Raw genomic sequence first — 22178 nt, forward strand, 5'->3', positions numbered from 1 at the left:
TTGAATGACTTTAAACAAGCCTTTAGTGAACAAGTTGAAAACAAATCTGCAACAATCACTGTATGTATTTAGTATCACTTTATTAAGGCATTTGAGAAAGTACAAAAATGTTGCCAATGAATAGACAATACATACAAAATAAACTTACTCTCAAGTAATTCTGCTAATGCATAATCAATATCAAAAGTTAGGCTACATTGTAAATGTCAGTTAACAGCTCCAGAGTACTTATTTAGTTGCTTAGATAAGCTATTTCATTTTATATTTTATTTAACTGCATTTTGAATTTCATATTCCTTTCCAAAGAATACCTCTCATGACACTTTAAATATTAATGGCAACAAGAAAAAAGTGACATTTTTATGGTTATATGATTGTTTTTTGAAAATAACACAAGTATATTTTTGTCATTGTTTCTTTTCACATAAGTTTTCAGTTCATTTGGAATATGTTGTTCTTATTTAGGGCCATAGCTATCCTTAATCTGCACACATAACTCCCATGGATTTACATGGGGATTGCTTGCACAGAAAAGGGGAATATCTGATCCTTTATTGTGTTTTCATTTTCCTTCCACACTGAAAAGCAATGGTAGGCTTTTCAGTCCACTGAAAATAAAGGAAACATGCTGTCAATACTTCTCTTGGTATTAGTATTGCCCTCTTTCTAGGGTAGTCACTATGTTATGTATATATGTTTGAAAATATTCAGTGATTAATAAAAGATACCATGCTACTTTCAAATAGAGCATTTTAAAAAGTGGTGCTGGTTGAAATAAGATTTCAAAGACCATGACTACACTGGGCGATTATTTTGAATTTATTAAGTTTGATTTCTGTGCACCCAATTTTACAAATTCAAAGTTGTGTCTGCTCACTATGGGGAAAAATTGACTGCAGTCCAAGGTAGTGCATCCACATTAATGGAGCCTGCCTCAGATTCAGAGCCCCAGGAAGCACCCTGGGAAGCTGTGGGAGGCTTCCCAGAGGAAAATTAGTTTGAATTAGTGGCACCGGAGTGTATACTAACATTATTTCAGACTTACAAGTTTGGGAATAGTCTTACTCCTCATGAAAAGCAGGACTACAGAGTGTGAATTCCGTGGCCCCTTAGTCTGAAATAACGGGCTTGGTAGTGTGGATGCATTGCTCAGAAAATTGACTTTGGGGGGCTAATTTCAGACAAACATCCTAGTGTAGAGTAGGCCAAAATACTTGTGTCTCATATTGAATTGAAAAGTTGAAATATTTTTTTCACAGAATGCAGATTTCAGGAAATAATGGTTCAGAAATATCAGAATGTTTTGTTTCCACTTGTCAAACGGAATTGTTTTATTTTGACTTGATTCAACACTAAACTGCACCTTTTTAAATTGCTGTAATGTCTCCTGGTAGTTGTAACATATGAGTCTCATGCCCTTCTTCTTTTGTAAGGGCTGGCCTACATGGCTGGCCTATATTTACCAAGATGTACTCCAGTGGTTCAGCTATAAGGAAGATTGTGGGGCATCATAGAAATTATCATCCAGACAGAGAGTATGGCTCAAAGACAAATATTGGCATGTGTGGCACTGTATCAGGACAGTTGTACATGTATACACATTCATCAACAGCTGAATGTTGAACTGACCCAAACCAAAATGTTTTAATTCATGTTGACCTGACCCTAGATAAAATATGTCATTTCAGTTTTTCTGACAGAAAATCAAAACACTTGGGCATAATTAAATTTTTCTTGAAGAAAGTTTTGCAGAAGCTGCATTTTTTTTTTGTTGTCAAAAGACATTTTGATTGAAAAATCCAGACCAGCACTTCTTTAAAAAAAATGTAAATGGCTATTTGTCTTTATAGAAATATTATTTCTATTCCATTCATTGGCTCTTACAAGCAAAAGTTTAAACATATAAGAGACTTGATGGTGTTTGAGAATTCATTAGCAGGAAGTTTTCAAGAGTATTGTTATATTATCTCAGATAAAATAGGAAGATTCTCTAATAATGCTTCATTTTTAAACTGTAAGCACAAGTCTTCTGGATTTACAAGTAATAGGTCTCATCCTATTCCCAATATTAACTATTCTATTTAGTCCAACAGAAACAGGAATTAGATCAAATTGTTAAATTCTGCAGTTCCAGGGCAGGTAGTGTTACACCATTACACCATTTATACCAGTTGAGGATCTAGCACCTCCTGTGTAAAAATGCAGAATCAAGCACAAATATACAAGCAGTGGGCCTGATTCTCCAAGCCCTCTGTACTTTAGTGGGAGTATTTCTGGGAAAGACTTGCATCAGAATTGAAATCTATATATTCACATTCAGTTTTGCCCTTCTAACTTGCACAGCAATTACGTTGCACTATAAAACATTATTAAAAACCAAGGCAGAAACCACACTTTCTGAAGGAAAGCACACGAAGCTAAATGTGTATATACTTGTTCATAAGCCAAGTTTTTTTGGGAAAAAATCCTGCTGTAAAAAGCAGGGGTCATCTTATGCACGGAATCTTCCGGAGCTGCAGGAAGCAACTCCTGCCGAAGGATTTGCTAGCACAGAGCAAAATCCTTCAGCACAAATTGCTTACCGTGGCATGGGAAGTGTTAACAGCTCAGTAGAGAGCCTTTTTGCTGATGCTCACCCTGAGGAGCTGGGACTGGATGTCTGCACTCTGAATTTGGCTTATAATCGGGTCAGTGACCTTTTTTTTTTTTTTTTTTTTTTTTTTTTAATAAACCAATTTTTCTCTGTAAGTTTTGGGAGTCAGCTTTATGTTTGAATGGGCTTATGTTTGAGTACATATGGGGGAGGCATATGCCATTTTCAACAATAAGTCTAGCAAAAGTGTTTGTACAGAATTTTTAATAAACTGAATAATTTCTTACATTTCCAAATACATTTTTGTTCAACCATTTGTAGTAACCAAAAATCCTCCATATCTTGCTAACAAACTTTTTTTAAAAAGCTGAAATTATACAGCAAGAGAAATTAATATTCAGAAATGCCTTGGTAGTACAGTTTGAAAGAGAAGAATGCTATTGCTGCTTGATCTGTTAGAAATCAAGCATTAAAAACTACACTAGGATATTCTTTCATGACACTTCACTAAACACCAAACTAATGTTCTTTAGGAAGAGTTGGCAGGAGTTATTACTAACAAAGAAATGCAGCTACCATATAATCAAAATAAATGTATTTTTTTCATATTTTCCCCTTTTTCAAAACCATTTCTATTCCTAGACATGCAAGAGACTATTTCTAATTCAAAAACTGATACAACATACAACATTCCTGTTCAACAGGGTAAAGAAAGAATACAAGATACAAGAAGTGCTTCTGAAGTCTAATTTTACTACTAGTGAATATCATGAAGAAGAATATTTTTGATTTGCATAAGATGATTAAGGAACTACTTACAGAACACTGCTATTTTCAAAAAAAATCCTTTCACATCAAAGTCATTTTTGTTAAAGCTTTTGGGTTAATGAAAAAGGCAACATTTGATTTCTTTGTACTGAATTTTATAGTTTCCAATAATAAGTCATAAAACCATAAACCTGTGTATGTGAGCAACTTATTTTCCTTCTTCAGCGAACAATCCTACAATCCTTATTCAGACTTTGTAGCAGAGTCGTAACTGGCTAATTTGGTGCCTGAGGTAAGACAGTCCTCGGCGCAGATAGGAGTGCTGATATGGCGCGAGACATGAGTGAAGACAGTGTAATAGCTGTCTTTTCTGTGTCCCCTCAGCTGTGCGCCCAAGGCAAATGCCTCACTCACCTCACCCTTGTTACGGCCCTCTTTGTAGGACATGCTGGTGAGAAAGATCTCATTTAGGTCAATACAACCTAAGTGATACCCAACTTGAGTGGGGATTGCAGAATCAGGTAATAAGTGACTGTACACTATCACTAATGTGTCGAATATGTAATACAACAAGTGTCCTTACGTGAGGTTTGAAACTGGATACAATACTACGGGAGAACCATTTTGTGAAGCAGCCTTGAGCTTTATATGGTAAACTTCAGTAAACTATTGATATCTGTGACTGTAATATCAGTGCAGAAAGCCTTGCACATACTCTTGGACAATGGGGCCAAGTTGCATTTCAGAAAATATTTATAAAAGGCCTTTAAATGACACCAGGCTCAAAAACTTTGTCCATGTCTTATGAGATAAATTAGTCTAGGCATGTGACTAAGCCTCTTCCCTTCTAACTCATCAGAAGTGATGTCAGAGATCAAGTGATTTTCCTAATGCAACTCTGATAAATTCCTCAATAATTTACCCATAGCAAAGCAGGAGGGAAAAGAAATACAGATTTTGTAGTTTTAGGGGCAAACAAGCCCCCTGAATAATTTGATTGTATTTACACTAAAGTATTGTTGGATACACTATAGTTACTCTACTTTACATATGATACAGAATTAAAACAAGATAGCTTACTATATTTCAGTATTTTGTTCATCCAGCTTCATGTACTCTGTGATGTATATATGCAATTAGTAAGCTATCAAGAGAGACAATCGATAGTAAAAGATTTCTGACTTTTTGTTAAATATCAGTCAAAATTTGGTGCCAATATTTTATTGTTTGTATTTATTTAGTATCAAGCAAATAGAGACTTTTGCTGAGCTAGCATCTTGTGGAAAAATAGGAACTAAACACTTTCATGCATTTTCCCATTTAACATGTTCAAATTCACTTTCAAAGTACAATACAAAGTACAGACCTTATATGAAATATCTAGTCTCTGTACTTTGCTCTAACAAAACTATATTTTCCAAAAGTTTTTCTTCTGAAAAATGTTTTACTGTCAAGATCAAAATTGACTAGATTTCAATTGTTTCCACAGAACACAAAGCTAAGGTGATATTTCCTTGTGATTATTTAGTGCAGAGAACTAGTAAGATATATTATAATACTCAGAAAATGCCCAGAAATTGGAGACTATCTTCTGGTTAGTAGATGACAACATGCCTCTGAGTCACTGAGGACAGCAGTCATGGCTGATCAGGCTATGGTAGTAAGTTTAGTGGAGACACAGACATGACTAATAGTTTCATACCCTTACCAGATCAAATTGACTAGTTGTGGTGTGTTTTGAGTCAGATGGATGCCTTGGCATTTACTGAAATGTATGGTGTGTAATAAGAATATACTGCGCTCATATGCTTGTAACTATTTCTATACATTGTATTGCTAGTGGCAAAGGAATGACTTACCATGCATTACTTTTTGTAAAAAATGTACAGCTAACATGCAATGTTAATTTTATGCATATGAAAGTGATTTTAAATGTTGTTTTGACAAGTCATACTGATGACCCTTTCCCAAGACAGCACTGTGTTATTGCCACACAACATTTGGAGGCAGGAATGGGGCAATTAATCAGTCATAGGCTGTTAATCCCAATTTAAATAAAGACCAATTCTATCATGACAAGTCACAATATGAGAGAAGACCTCAGTATGGGCACCATATAAAATTCATGCATGTCAGTACTATAAACATATAGTGAACTCTTCCAGGACCAATTTTATTCTCATTTAACCTTGGCTGTATAAGTATGGGAATTGGCTAGCCAATGTGAACGTTTTGCTCTGGATAGATTCTGCATAAGTCTATCACCCTGAACTAATTGAACTGTTCAAAATTGTCCCTAAATATTTCAGCACAGCTTCAGTGCTGTTCCCTTTTTATAATGCCAGAGAAATATGGTAGGCAAATATAGAGCAAGTGATATTTTGAATGGATGATACTCTTACTCTAAACACTGACAACATGCAAAAGGGCATGCTATGGAAGAAAAGCCACTATCTGTATTTAGCACTGTATTTCTAATAATAAAGGAAAATATTTAAAGTTGCTTACCTGAACTTTCCCCATTGACAAAGTTTCTGTGTTTGACTTTGAAACTGAGTAGCTTTACGAGATTCTTACTCAAACAAAAATCACCACATTTTAATACTATTTGCTAGTTATAAATAATAAAAATATACTTTGGTATATTTAGTAAGTATTAAAAATTTCAGTGTAAATCATGATCTCTCCAGAAAAAGATACTAATAGAAGCCTTACTGATTAGCATACTGTATTGTGCTATATTTTGTTACCCTTCTTCGAGATGTACCAGGTGAAGCAGATCCAAATGTCTGGTTAAAATGAGAGTCAGCACTAAGCATTTGACCAGTCATGCTGCTCATGCCCCCCATGCCGCTCACACCAGGGCCAGACAGTACTCTCTCTGTAACAACCACATTATGTGCATTTGATAGCTCAGAAGGAATATTTAAGCTGCCCTGCAGACCAGAGGCAGGTCTAATCACCCGTTCTGTGACCACTACATTTGATCCATCTGCTAGATCAGGGATACTCAAAGAAGGTGGTAGCCTTGAACCAGGTGCAATTACCCGTTCTGTGACTACAACATTTGCCCCATCTGTTAGATCAGGAATATTTAGAACACCACGCAAATCAGAGTTAGGAGCAAGCACCCTTTCTGTGACTACAACATTTGATGCACGGAGAGGATCAATGGTAAGTGCAGGTGGTTGAAAAGTTGAGCCGGATGTGTAGGTCTCAGTCACCATTACATTACCATGGAGTAAAGGATCAGGGATAGGCCTTGCAGGCTGTAAAGTAGCACCAGATGCATAGGTGTTTTCGGTAACAAATGTTGTACTACCAACTTGGGGAGGCATAGATGAAGATTCATTAACAATGATCGTAGTTCCCGGGGGTGGCAACTTTAGATCACTGTCAATATTGGGAAAGGTAGCACTAACACCTGGAATGGGTTCGACGACTTTGCCTAAGCAGATTTCAGCCAAGGTCTTAAATTTTGGTCCTAATGTATCTAAATAGGTGTCATCCATATCTTCTCCGATAAAACTGCAGCAGCCAATGGAACCAACAGGAGAGCCTATGCCTTCATGATCATATATTAGCAGACAGTCATTTGCGGGTCGACCTTCATCTTCATCTGCATAGGCAAATGCTTTCTGAAGGAGAAAAGGGGAGAACAGAATTAGACTGACTTGTTTTTTTCTTTAGATCAGATGAGATCAAATATTATCAGTCTTTATACTGATTATTTTTACAAGGAATTGAATGGCTTAGTGTCAAAAGCAAGGAAGAGGCACTGACTATCTGAGGCATAATGGGAGAGATTGTGATTTGCCTATTATCAAGTAGGCCCCTGAACATCTGGTCATTGTGAATGATCTTCTGTCCATTGTGCCTCTTGCAGAAGAGCTGCAGAGCTATGCCTCTCTAATGTTTCCAGTGGGCCAGAATTGGGCAAACTGACTTGTGCACTATGGGTCTTCATCTATCAGTTGTAGATTTCAGGCAGAATGCAACCTACTGTAATAATAGTGCAAAATGCAGGTGATTACAACTACAAGTGGATAAAAGCAGTGGAGAATTTAATCATCAATGTTTATGTGAATTTTTAATCAAATTTCTACTTGTTGGCATTTGTTGTCCTCGTATACTTGGTTTAACTTCTCAAGGTTTTGCTAAGGCAAGTACTTATGAAGAATGGAATTTGAGTTCAAATAGCCACCAAAAATGAATTTTGATATTATCTAGTTATAACATATGAGACTCATTGATCATGTTGTTAGCTAACAACAGTCCCATGCTAGTGTTTCTATTCCATTTTTAAATTACTTTACGTAACTAATTAACATTGTACAGACTGCATTTTACATATGAATATGCAACTATGGCTATATCTACACTGTGGAGGTTTTTTTCTGGAAAAAGATATACAAATTGTGAACCACAATTTGCATACCTTTTTCCACTTCTTTTTTGGAAGATGCTTTTCTGACATTTGGCCCGTCTACATGGGGCCAAATGTCAGAAAAACCTCCCCTTTCGGAAGATCCCTTAATTCCTTATAAAATGAGGAATACAGGGATGCCGAAAGAACATGCCTGCTTTTTTGGAAACTGTTCTGAAAAAGCGGACACGTTCCCTGGATGTGGCAGAGTTTTTCCAGGATATCTCTGGTATGCCAGAAAAACTCTGCCGTGTAGACATAGCGGCTACGTCTACACTGGCCCCTTTTCCGAAAGGGGCATGCTAATTTTCAACTTCAGAATAGGGAAATCCACAGGGGATTTAAATATCCCCCGCGGGATTTAAATAAAGATGTCTGCCGCTTTTTTCCGGCTTGGGGAAAAGTCGGAAAAAAGCGTCTAGACTGGCCCGATCCTCCGGAATAAAGCCCTATTCCAGAGGATCTCTTCTTACTTTGAAGTAGGAATAAGAGATCCTCCGGAACAGGGCTTTATTCTGGAGGATCGGGCCAGTCTATACGCTTTTTTCTGGCTTTTCCCCAAGCCGGAAAAAAGCGGCGGACATCTTTATTTAAATACCGCGGGGGATATTTAAATCCCCCGCGGATTTCCCTATTCTGAAGTTGAAAATTAGCATGCCCCTTTCAGAAAAGGGGCCAGTGTAGACGTAGCCAGCATGTATTTCACATTGTGTTGGTTAGTTACCTTAGTCCTCCATTCGGGGAACAGAGCCAATAAGAAAAGAACAAGACAGTGAGAAGTGATAATATTCACAATTCATGAACTGTGCATTAACCAAGCATTATTTGATGAAGAAATTCATGATTAATTTTGCAAAATTATATTCAAGAATTATATGATCTATTCATAGACAATTCACAATCAAAAAAAGGTGACATTCATTAAATATATGAGTTTCTATGCGCTATTTGTCAGTTCTAGTCCTAACCAGGACAGTGACAAATCATATTAATAACCAATTTCACAATTAATGAAAATGGACACTATATCCCTATACTAGGAAACTTTAATGCACAATGCTATTGAGCATTCAGATTTATTATATTTCATTTGTTACTATTCCCATTTTTATGAATATATACAATGGACTTGATTTCATTGAGGTTACTTTGAATTTACATATGTGTGTGTGACATTAGAATCTCACAATATCTAGATGGGCATATTAAAAATAAGGTAGATTAATTACCTCAGCAAAGTAGCTGTCTAGGAAAGCCATATTTACTCCTCCTTCTCTATACTCTTGTAATGTCCCTCCAACTGACTCTTTTCTATAACCAGAAGTTGTCCCATAGATTGGAAATCTTCCATAATCTACAGCTGTTTCGAGCCCTGAAGTTTCTTTCATTCCTGTATTTATTGCTGTTCCTCCACGTGTATTTGTATAAATGCCTGAAAATAGAAAATAATATTATTCTATAATACACAGTAGGAAAACTTTAAATGAAATTAATCATTTGCCATTTGATTACTAGAAACATCAAAAAAAGAACTAGTATGCTTTCAATTAAGGGCAGTGTGCGCTAATGGCAATAACAAATTCACACAGGCACGTGCTATAAGTGCTAAACAGTGGAATTGCAATAAAAAGTAAATGCATAGAGATATAAACTTAAAATTTTCCTGATTTTTCTATAAGATTCTGGGCCTGTATTTGCATACACAATATAGAATGTGCTTGAGCAAATCCTTGATTTTCATCTGCCCATGATAGGTGCCTATAAAGGCATGTGTGCATGTATCAGGGACTTGCATGAGTACATCTGATAGTGTACTTTAATAGATGTACATGCATAAGAGTGCTTCTATAATCTTACTGAACATCAGTCCTTATGTATGTTTAGTGGAAGTTAAGAGCAGGAAGACGCATATGCTAGTGCATAAGTGTTCAAAAGCAGTGTTTCTTGGGGGAGGAAATAAAAGGCAATAGCTAAAGTATATAGTATTCCTACTGCAGAATGAAAAATTCCTTTTAAAGTTCTGTATGTCATGTGGAATTTTCTTTTCTACAGAAATCTTTATATGAGATCAATCAATGAATTGGTGTCAAATGTCAACATGTACTGAAACAATTAATTGTTCAGTCACTGTTGTCTTGACTGTGAGTGCAATAAGTTATACTGGGAGATTAAATTTTGCTCTTATTTATACCCATCACCTTTTGTTGACTTTAATTGGTGTTAGAATATGGCCCATAGGCTCTTGAAAGAGGACTAAAGACAAGAATGGGAATGAAGTTACAAGTTTCTTAATCCTGAAGTCATTACTGTGGCAAAGTTTCCCTCAGCATCACTGAATAAAAGTCCCCATTCTCAGGACCATTCAATTCCATCCCTTGATTTTTCTCGAGAGTAACGAAATTTGTGTTTGTAAATGGCCGCTATAGAATACCATTTGTGGAAGGGAATTTTTTGCTATCATTAACCTAGTGGAGGTGACTGCTGTGCTGTCCATCCTTTGGTATATGAAGCATACTGGGGGAAGGAAGAACCATGGTTAAACTGGTTATCCAATAGCATAAAATCTAGGGTGCATCTACACTATACCCGTAGCTCAAAATAAGCTACGCAATTTGAGCTATGCAAATTGCATGGCTTATTTCAAGTTAATTTTGAAATAGAGTGCTATTCCAAAACATTCCATAACACTTGTGGAACTAGGTTTACAGGAACATTGGAATAACGAGCCTGTTACATTTTGAAATAATGGGCTTGCTCAAAAGATGCAGAATAGCTATTTCAGGATACTTGTATTCCGAAATAGCTCTGCAATGTAGACGTAGCCTAAGGGACCTGGTGATCACAAAGGCTGTTCTAGCTGATGCTGTGTCTGGGCTGACAAAAGATTGGGTAGCAGAAACCAGCTTCTTGGCAGTCCCTACCCTCCTTTGTGCCAGACATTGCTTAAAATCAGGGAAGAACTGAGCAATTACTGAGAATTACATTATTTCAACAATGAACATTATTTTTTATTACATTTCTTATATTGCACCTGAAGTAGTTAATTTTGATAAGGAAAAAATGGCTAACTGGACTGTAACAACAAGATATATTAGGGATGGAAAGCACTGGGAAGTATTTCAAAACTATTATGTCTTGAATACAAAGCTAAGACTCAAAGCTACAAACCTTTCTCACACAAGTAGCCTTTTATTCACATAAGTGCCACTGACTTCAGTGAGACTATCTGTATTAATAAATATTGTGGGACTGGACCCTCATTTGAAAACAAACATTTTAAATCAGATAATGTCCTTTTATATCAAAAGCACATTCTATGTGAAAGATGGCTGTTTGCATTAAAAAGTGTAGAGATGGTTATTGTCAACTTACCAGAAGACTCAACAATTTCACCTGCACTGCCAGCGTGTTTTGTTACAGAGATGCTTGTGACATCCTGGAAAATAATAGTTCAGCTGTTCAGATATGTACTAAGACATCTAAAGGTCACCATTTTGGATGAATTTCCATTTTTTCTCTTTTTTTTTACTGTGCTTGGTTTTGAAATACGTGATTAACATAGACAGTAAGGTCAGCTGTAATACTTTACAAGTCTGGGCCTGATCCTAAAACTCTACTTAGATGTTCACTCTGGTGAGTAACTCCCCCATGTAAGTCAAGGAACAAACTTGCATGAGTAACAATTTGTATCTCTGTGGTTTTATTTTTTTTTAATCCCTTTATTTAAAAAAGATGAAGCACCACCATCCTGGACCTAATTCTAGGCATTCCGATAGACTTAATTCCATGTACAAATGATTGTGCTTTTACAAACTATGAACTGACCTGGTCTTGAGGATGTGCCCCTTCTATTCCCCAGGAATGAATTGCTCCCCCATCGCATTCAGGAACAGGCTCAAATCCAGCCCCAACGCCACCTACAGGTCTAGCTTTATAACCACAACGGTCACAACAGGCACTCATTGCCATCAAAATTGGAACCACTAATGGAGAAAGAAACAAAAAAGGAAAGCAGTGATATTTTAAAATGCATTTCTATCTCTACGCCTAGAGCTAGTTCTATAGATTTCTTTTTCCTCGCATGGTAGGTGACTCGTCAGACATTCTGAGTTGGGAACACAAAAACTGGGACATTCAGAATCACTATTGCTTTTTTTGCAAATGCACATATTATTTTATCATCAGGAGAACATCTGCTTTCCCTTGCAATGAAATAAATGTGGAGCAGAAAGGAGTTACTAACACATTCTTATTCCAGTATAACTAGGCACAGATTTTGATAAGTACTGTTATATCTGTAACATTGTAAAACATAGCATACTCGTGCTCAGGGTAACTTGAGTGTACATGCATGAGCAGACATTTTCCTCTGAAGCCATTGTTAAAGTCCTAGCAAAAAGAAATTAAGGTTGCTCTTAATTCAGCCTTCTTCCATATAGGCACTATGAGACAATCTTTAATTATATGATCATGTGCTATAGTTGCCAAAGAACCCTTCCTCAGTCACTAAATAGGTAGTTATTCAATATTTGCTTTTATCTCCTCTTTCAATATGTGGCTCAAAACACCATTTGCTATATATGTTCTAAATACCAAATTTTTAATTTTTCTCGTGCATTTCTACAGTACTCTTATGTGACTATTTCACAAAGAGTTATCAAATGATAAGGTTGAAGTATGATCCCCTCTTTATAGCGGGAAAAACTAATATGGAGTGGGGGCAAGGAGAAAGACAGAGAGATTAAGGTCAAAGTATCCACTGCATTTGGGTGTCCAACTTCTTCAGACCTGATTTTTCAGAGAACTTAACAAATTGTTTATGTTAATTGTTCCAAATGACTCCAGAAAGAAGCAGGAACTCTGGCAGAAAAAGAAATCCAGCTCTGAAAACTGTGAGCCCCCCTTTTCTAGAAAGCTCCTGCCTCGTTCACTATATAACTTCCATTTTCTACAGTGCACGAGGCAAGAGTTCTATGGATAAAAGACTCATTCATGATGCAACCCTGACAAGTCAATGCACCGAATGAGGCAAAAGTTCTGTGGATAAAATAATGCGTGGTCATGTAATTAAAGATTGTATCTTAATTCATACAGATAAGAGGACCAAATTAAATGCTCATAAACAAATTTACTTTTGGCATTTCCCAAAGTCAGAGTTTGACTTTGCAACCTTAACATTCTTTTAATGCAGTTTTAAAAATTAATGGGGGTAGAAACCTCTACTGCGTCAGATCCCGAGATGACCTACACACTTGCCTGTGGGTTTCACAGTTGTTGGCTAAACACTATGTCAAGACTCATAACAAGACTCTTCCAGGTCCTGCAGGGCAAAGTTCTCTAGTAGTTATAAACCATTCTGCTTCTGTGCCTCCAACCTGTCCCCCACTCTTGTTCCAATTCAGTTGCTACATGTCTCTGACAATCTCTGCTCCTATATATCCCTACCTTCCTGATTCTTGCCCCCCCCCCCTTCCTCTGTTCCTATTTGGCTCCCTCCTATGCCCTCCCTATCTGTTCATCCCTACTCCCAGGCATCCTTCCTTCAGCCCCTTCTGAACCTATCCACCTCCAACCCTCAGCTCCTCCTGTCCCCTCCTACTTCAGCTCTTTCCCCTCCCATTATTTTCCTTTCCCACTGTTCCAATTCTTCTTTTCCCCTTTTTGTCTCCCCTCTCCTTATTGCTCCTCACTTCTCTACATTCCAGTCAGATTGGTTCCTCCTTTTCCCCTTTGTTGCCTGAGCACTAACATGGGATCATTGGAAGCAAAGGAAAATTGCCAGGAAGCTGAACAACCGTGGACCTCAGCTGCCAGGAGAAGCAACTGCAAGTAAAATTCTGAAAGAGCCTCTGCAGTCCCAGGCTGGAACATGTCCAGTAGAGATGGAATCTGCAAATTAGCCAACAAACTCTTAAAAAACTCTACTGAGCATGTGAGAACTGTGCTTTTAAGTGTCTTAATACTTGGCCAAATTTGGTCTGATTGTCATGGGAATAACACAGCATCAAAATGCTAGAGCTTCTCAATCAAATATTTATAATAATATTTTAATGTATGTAAAACAGTACATAAAGCCCTTAACCTAATTCTCAGAAACAGCTGAATAATTGTAGCTGAAACTTTCAACAACAACAAGAAACTGAAAAAAATATATCAGCCTGAGGCAGAAACTTAGCATGGAAAATTTTAGCCTGAACACATCAAGTTGGACAAATTATAAGCAGTTTCTTTATAATTATAATCAGCCAACTTGAATTATAGGTGTTTTTGAGGTGTTTTGAATAACTGCAAATATTCCCATCAATGACTTGTATATGAAATTTGTGTATGTGTATGAATTTGTATATGAATGAAGGCATTTGGGGAGGCACATACAAATCTCAAAAATATTGGGGCCAAGATACATAAGATGTATTAGTCTCTTTGTACCCACATTTATGACCTTCTCTTCCAATTTTGATTCCTATTGGTTTGTTCTGTTGGCCTGATGTTTGAATAGGATGATTTTCAACATGTTTTTATTATGCTTTAGGGTGTTTTGTTTGAATTATTGTAACTCAAGAATCCTGTGGACGGACAACTTTATAAACAAATTGATTATACTCCTCGCCGCTTTTGCAGATTCAGACTAACACGGCTACCCCTCTGATACTTGATTATACTGAAAATCACAAAAAGGAAAATACATTTCCTCTTTGGGAAATTTAAATTTAAGGACAGAAAAGCTAGGGATGAGGATGGGGGGCTTCTTTAGATATGCCCTATAAATAAATAACCTATCATTTCTATAGGTCAGACCTCCCTAGCACCCTCGATACCTGACTGGTCCTGAATGAGGGAGTTTGCCAGACCAGGGATGGTCAATTCTCGCTCCTCTGTGGCTGGCCTCTGGGCTCTCTAGCCTGCAGCCTCTTGGACGGACTCTCCTCATGGGGGCTAGCCCCACTGCCAGTGCTCACCACCAGACTCCACTGCTGGTCCTGGCTGGGCTCCATGCCTCTGGCTGCCAGACTGGCTCCATTCCTGGCCCTGCAGCTGGGCCTCAGGCTGCCAGCCTCCCAGCTGCTAGACCGGCTATGTACTCACCTCCCCACCCCCACCCCCATACTAATAAAAATAAAATACTTCAATGGGAAGCTACAATAACTGTAACCAATATTTGTGAATCCGGCAATTTCAAAATGTTGTTAAAAGGCCATTGATAGTATTAAAGAAGTTTTATGTGCTGAGAATAATTAATTACTTACATTATCTTACACAACTGTGAAGTATACTAAAACAAGGGGGTTTTATGGTTAAAGCTCTTTGTTTCTGACCGGCATGCTCATTAACAGTCATACTTTTGAAAATTATCACCATTTATGATTCTGGTATTGTGGGAGGTCATTTCTAAAGTCCACCTTTGCTACGTAAGCATGACTGTGTGATTGGATTTTTCTCCCCATAGCATGATATTTCAAAAATGAGAACATATTTACATAAGTAATCTATTCTCGTTGTTCTCACAGAAAATATCAATTTTCATTATCATATACTCACCAATTCAGAAATGGACTTAAATAATAGGACTTTGGTCTTTCTGCCATCGAAGTCCAGGGCATTTTTGTTCTATCTTTACTGAAACCAGAACTGGGTTTTTATTTATTGCCTTTTGGTTAGTTTTCAGTTTAACATGGATTGTTCTTTTTACACATGTTTTTTAAATAAGGAGTTTCATTCATGTTGCGGTAAATAAATACATTTAAATAAATGCAAGTTGTGGTAAAATTTCAGAGCCTGCTTTTGCCCAGATTTTACTGACTCTTCTTCCTGACTTCCACAATTCTTTCTAATCCTGCTTAAACTCCCATTGACTTAAATGGGAGCAGCATATAATCATTATTATGATAAGGGCAGTACTAGTTCATCATTTCTGAATAAACTGCATACAAAAATACATTATTTAAAAGATGCTGCTTTTTCTGCCACAGAGATATTCTGTGCCTTTCTGTTTTAATAAAAAAAATATAAATTATTTTAGAAGAGTAAAAGAGTACTTTTTGCACAGAAATATCATTACATTGCACACCTTATTGAATACTTACATAGAAATATTAAGGCTCCAAGAAACATCAGAGCAATAGCACCACCACCAAGTGTAGTTGTTCCACCTCGGCCAGACCAGCGTCCTGGAGTACTATCTCCAACATAAACGCCAGTAGAAACAGCGGTATAAATAGTAGGATCAGTAGTTATAAAACCATTTTCACGAGGAGTGACCCCACCACTAATTGTAGAACTTTCAATAGGTGCTTTTTCAGTAGCCCCAGTAGTGCATGTTTGGCGATCATCACAAACACAGGCTTGCAAAGGAATTCGTTGTGGTCGTTCACATCTTCTGCCTTGGCTATCTATCACATATACATCGATGTCATAAATTAAAAACTCCATCTTTTGAGCTGTTAGTTCTGCAGAGAGATCTTTTGGGGAAAAAAAGAAAATAATGATGTAAATTAAGAATTCTGCTTTGAATGTACTCTCTTCTATACCCTTTGTGGCAATTCATTATTATGGTGTTTTCAATACAGAACATTAAGATTGAAAATAACATGGTATTCCCATGATGAACTTGTCTTTTCAGTTTCTCTTAAGTCTAAAATTGTCGCTGGGGCTGAACCTTCCTGGTCTCAGTCAAAAGGTGGGTTTTTTTGTTTATTTTTTACAAAAAAGTCTGAACCAAATCAGGTCACCAAGTATCTAGTTGTAGAAATTGCAAAGGGAAAATACATTTCTTTATACTGTAGTTTAAAACGTTTCAGGGTTCTCCTCAAAGAGATATAAAATGATGAACATAACATAAAATGTTACATTTTTGCTGTTCTCTCTGAGCAAGTCAGTTTCTGTTATGTTTCATGCTTTAAAATATGATTTTTAGATTTCAAAACTTTATAGTTACAGGTTTGCATGTAGATAACAGATATAATTCCCAATCATCCACTGAATATGCATATATGGAAAAGCTTGAAAAGAAGGAAGGTTATTAGTAGTTGTATCCTTACTTCTGATCACTAAGTCACTTTTTAAAATGGGAATTAGTTAATCTCACTCACATAGGCCTTGATATGCTGACTGGAGTAATGCTGAAATATATTTTACAATCTGGGCTGAAGAGAATAACGGAAACATTTTAATATGAAAATTAGTTCATGTTGAAATGCAAACTTTCAGTTCAAACATGATATAAATATGTCCCTTTCCATAGACACACAAGTGCTTGAACTTGACCAGCAAAAACATTTCCAAAGGGCTGTTTTATTTGAATACTCTCCACAAAAGAACTTTGGGATCATGGCCTAGTACAGTGGGCAATGGATTAGGAGTCAGGGCACCAGGGTTTCTGCCCTAACTCTGCTGCTGATCTTCTACACTATGATATTGAGTAAGTCACGTCACTTCTTTGTGTTTAAATGGACAAAACAGATAAAGGGTAGAAACAAAAGTAGATTAGTTCTTCAGGACAATAATTACTCTTACTATGTAGTCCCTATTACATCAGGCCCCAGATCCTAGCTGAGGTTCTGGATGCTACTGTAATATAAATAAAATAATGTATATTCAATTCCAAGTTTACACTGTATTGTTTGGTGTAACATGGTGGCAAGTTCTTCTATGGACCCACCTTCTTGGCAGGTTTTGACTCTTTGGGAGATGACTAGTGAACCCTCTTGACTCTTTTATAAGTGTGGTGTACCAACTCCATTCTGGATGTAAAGGAAGTAGGGGCACTCTTCTGAATGAGAAATCTAGAGAGTTGGATCAACAGTCTATGGGAAGAAAAGCCAACCCTGAGATTAAGCTTTGTATGGAGATTATTTTGAAGTGACCTATTTATAACACCCTCACCCAGCAAAGGGGGTGATTTGACCCGCTACAAAATATGTGGACTTGTACTTACATCATAATTGAAAGACCATTTGCTCATATTCTGTAAGTCCTGTGATACTGTTTCTATTTCTTAGTTGGATGTCTTACTTAGGTAACAGAATGTAATCCGTGACAATTAAAATTTAGAGTCTGAAAAGCATGCTGTAATTTTACTTCAATATTAAACTAAGGTAGGGAACACTTCCTCCATTAAAGTCAGTGGCAATGGGTTCAGGATTGTGAATTGTAATGCAAATGGTATTTGCAATTATAATATACTCATTTAATAAATCAAGTATTCTGTTGAGCAAGAAATTAATGAATAACGCCATATAATTAACACGCTTGGGATTTTCATGAAATGATGAGAATTCTTTGGCCAATTCACAGAACAGAATATGTCTCAAATAACTTATTGTTTATTGTAAATTGCTAGACTAACTTTAGACCTTTTTCAGATATATATTCTGTCTACTATCACTACAGTGCAGGAAAAAAAAAGTGGAACTGTCCTATAAAATCTTTGTTTACATTTATATTTTGGATATATTTGAAAGCGAATCATTTTAAATAAAATGCAAACAACAAGCCTTGTTTTCCTCATACAAATTGAACATAGGAGCAACTCTATGTAGTCAATGAATAATATCAATATGAAAACTATTGGAGTGAGATCAAAGCAAAGCCTAATAACTGTATTGTTCATTTGATTTGCTTGTAGACGTATATCATTGTTATCATTCTTAAACATATGAGTTTTTACTTCTATCACTACTGTGACTTTTATTTTTACTTATGTTATACAAATTTAACTTTACTTACCATCTATTGGTCTAAGAGTCCATGAACCTTTTGGAGGTTGGTCAACTATGATAAATGTAAAGGGAGGTTCATATGGCTCGCTGTATAGATCTTTTGCTGAGAGAACTGTTGAGGGAGCACTCATACATATTTTTCTTATGTCAGTACTAAGAACTGGACAATTATCATTGTCATCTTGGATTGTAATCACAACGGTACCAGTGGCAGTGTTTGCAGGAATCCCTGTCAACAATAACTGGTGTTAAAGAAGTATTTAAGGGATTGTAAATGCCTGTCAAAACATGCACAATCTTTATACCTCTTTTATATCACAGTCTAAAATATTAATACAGCATGATAAAATAATATTAGTGTAATGGGTAACATTTTATTTGCATGTTTGCATATTCATTATTCAAATGCCTTTGTATAGCATCAAAGCCACAGTCCCCAGAGCCACTGCAAACAAGGGGCTTTAGCTGTGGCAGCTGCTCACATGCTCTGCATGCTGCCATCTCTTACACTGGGCTGGATCTGCATTGTTATAGACAGAGTTATAGTTAACTTTTCAACTTCCAGGATAAAAATATTGTTCATATACAAGTGAGGTTGAAGGGATCCAACACTTACGTTAGCCCATAACTGTATATTGAAATCTCACGTTACACGAGGAGCACTGATTGGGAATGCAAACCTGAATGGGCCCCATCCTATGAACCCTTACTCACGTACATAGTTCTGGCTCTCATGTGTTGTCTCATTGAAAATATTCCAGTGACTAATGGTATGCTGAATCAGACCTCTGTGAGAGCTGGTCTCTATGGGAAGACATCTCCCATAATGCATCAGAGCCGCAGTCTCCCTGATGGATAGCTTCTCACAAACAAGGGAGGTATGATGCATTTTGGGAGATGTAGTCCACCTGGGGATTCCAGCCCAGACAGGGGAATAAGGAACATAAGGAACAAAAGGAACAAAGCTGAACTCCCATTTTTGTCTGAATTATTTTGGTTTTTCAAGTTTTGCTGAAGAAAATCAAATTTCCTGGAAATTTGTGGATGAAAATTAAAATTCTTTTTGTTTTTGTTGAAGATTTCCATGTGAAAAAAAACCTTGGCTTTTGTCCAGTTTAATTCTAATTCTTTTTGTTCAAAGAAACAGACACTTTAATAGAATAGGAGACAAGTATTAATAGGATCAGGACTGCTCTATAAAAATACAAAATGACAAAGGGTAAATCTATTTTCTTACCTTCTGTAATAGCCAGTATCTCTGCCTTGTAGAACCCCTTACCCACATTCAACATCGACCAATCAAATTTGTTCAAACGGAGTTCACCAGTTTTGGCATTGATTTTAAACATGGAAGCCGGATCATATCCCATCAGATATCTGTTTTGGATTTACACAAACTGCTCAGGATTATGTTAAATATAAAGCACTACAAACATGACAGTACCAAATATTCAGCTCATGTCAATTAGTATAATTTAATTGGTTTAAATGAAAATACAGCAATTTTCACAAGTTGAAGATGAGGCTCCCAATTTTGTTTTTATGAGAAAATTATTAATTTAACTTTTGTACTGAAATAACATTTAATGCATTGGAGAAATACAACTGTACTAACATGTTTTATAAACTATGACACTGAATAACAATACAATGTTCATTACAGTTTTAAAAATATATCTTACATCAGCCTATACACTATCTTTCCTTTATCCAGTAAAACTAGCATAATAGAAAATCAGCCAGGTAGTATAAGGGTAATTCTATTCAGCAGATCTCGTGACATTTTGAACCTTGCAAGGGCATCTCATATAATTTGTCACCAGAATCCTAATATAAGATCATTGCATTGTAATATACTATTATGTATTTGCTATTTTAAAAATAATATTTACTATTTTATAATATTTCTATGTTTGCTAAATGCCAAGCTCTATGGTCCTTACTCAAGCAAATATACCATTGGCTTCAAAAGGAGATTTGCCTGAAGAATACCTAACTATTAATTGAAGGATTTGGCCGCAGATTCATCCTGTTGTTAATATGATATACCATTCTAACAGTAATATAGGGCCTAATCCTGCAAATCCTTTCTAAAAATCAGTGAGTATCACTTAAATCCCATTGAACAGGCGACTAGTAATATGATATCACGTTATATAGTTATATCATATGACTTTGTATCATCTGCTCTACAGAAAATTTGCAAACTCTCTCTCTCCCTCTTCCTATATATGTAAGTTTGTATATATTTAGATAAATATATATGCACTAGGAACTACTCTTGTTCCCATGGAAATCAGCTGCAAATATGTGCAGATGGATGCAAAGTAAAATAAGTTGCAAAATTACCACTGATTTCAATAGGAACACATTTAGAGTTGTTTATTTTTGCTGCAAGATGTGCTGAAAGTGACCTCTGTATTTAGACTACTCTTACTTTCTATCATAAACATGTAGTAGTAGTAGTAGTAGTTTTATAATCACAACTACTATTAATGAAACTAATAAAGGTGTGGGCAATAATTTTTGATAGGGGGGGCACTCCAAGATTTTGTTAAATGGTCAAGGGCCACACTTTTCAATAGAAGTGGGGGTGGGGACTGGGGTTGGGTGCAGAAGGGTGCTCAGGGTTGGGCACTAAGGTTGAGGAGAGGATCTGGGGTCTGTGAGGGAGTTCAGGTGAAGGAGAGGGTTCTGACCTGTGGCAGAGGATTGGGGTGCAGGATTTGGGAGGAGGTATAAGTACAAGAGAGGATTCTGACCTGTGGGAGGGGTGCAGAATAGGGCACAGGGTTGGGCTGTGGGTATGGGTGCAAGAGAGGACTTGCTGCAAGATTGTGCTGGGGGCAGGGGCAGCACATGAAGTCTCTCCCCTCTGTAAGAGCCACATAATGCCTAGAGAAGGGGGACAGAGGTTTGAAGAGAGGGAAGGACTGTGGTGCTGAATGCAGGTTCTGACTAGGAGGCACTTACCTGGGCAGCTCCTGGACAGCAACCCAGATGGTTCCTCAGCCAGGCTTCCTGCCTTCCATGCCCCTGGACCAGCTGCTGGGGCCATGTGTGGTTCTTAATGTTGTGAGCCAGGAGGAGGAGGGGTACGTTGCATGCCAGAAATCAGCTAATGGGAGCTGCAAGATTGTGCTGAGGGTAGGGGCAGTGCATGAAGCCTCTCCCTCCCCCTGGGGTTGCAGTATTCAGAGAGCTGCTCTGAGCAGTGTGTCTGTGTATGTAGGCTAGGGTTACCAGATGGGTTTCAAAAAAATACTGGACACTTGTGATCTCAGAATGGGGGGTGGGAGGAGACTAGTCGGGAGAAAGTCAGGGGAAGTGGGGCTGACCGGGGGAAATTGGGGTAGGGGGGGAAGGGGGAACTGGCCAATGGGAAGCAGGGCTGGCTGGGAGAGTTTGGGGGGGGGGAGGCTGAATGGGGTGGGGAGGAGCAGAGGGGAACCGGCTGACAGGGAGTGAGGCTGACCCAGGCACACGCAGATCCTGGGGCGCTGCCGATACCACACATGGTCCCGGTGGAGCACGAGTGAGTCCAGCGCCAGGGATTCTATTCACCCCAGCCCCGTCCCCCTCCTCTCTACTGCGTAGTTGTGTACTGCCTAGCTGGTAGATACGCTTACACAGCTTGAGCATGACTACCAGCCAGGCAGTACGAAACTACGTA

At 37.5% G+C, this 22178-nt stretch overlaps 1 protein-coding gene across 1 annotated transcript in view; it reads right to left on the bottom strand.

Moving 5' to 3' along the window:
- Positions 1-63: 63 nt before the first annotated feature.
- The window catches only part of LOC102451706 (desmoglein-1), a 41958-nt gene continuing 19843 nt past the window's right edge, over positions 64-22178 (bottom strand). The window contains exons 10-16 of the mRNA XM_006113601.4: positions 19743-19882; positions 18513-18734; positions 15872-16246; positions 11613-11770; positions 11160-11223; positions 9017-9219; positions 64-6999 (exon numbers count right to left, since the gene is read on the bottom strand). Coding sequence (XP_006113663.2) covers positions 6073-6999; positions 9017-9219; positions 11160-11223; positions 11613-11770; positions 15872-16246; positions 18513-18734; positions 19743-19882 — 2089 coding nt within the window. The 3' untranslated portion in view covers positions 64-6072. The remainder of the gene's footprint in view (positions 7000-9016; positions 9220-11159; positions 11224-11612; positions 11771-15871; positions 16247-18512; positions 18735-19742; positions 19883-22178) is intronic.

The sequence above is a fragment of the Pelodiscus sinensis genome, chromosome 2 (assembly GCF_049634645.1).
Source record: "Pelodiscus sinensis isolate JC-2024 chromosome 2, ASM4963464v1, whole genome shotgun sequence".
In the NCBI taxonomy this organism is placed as follows: Eukaryota; Metazoa; Chordata; order Testudines; family Trionychidae; genus Pelodiscus; species Pelodiscus sinensis.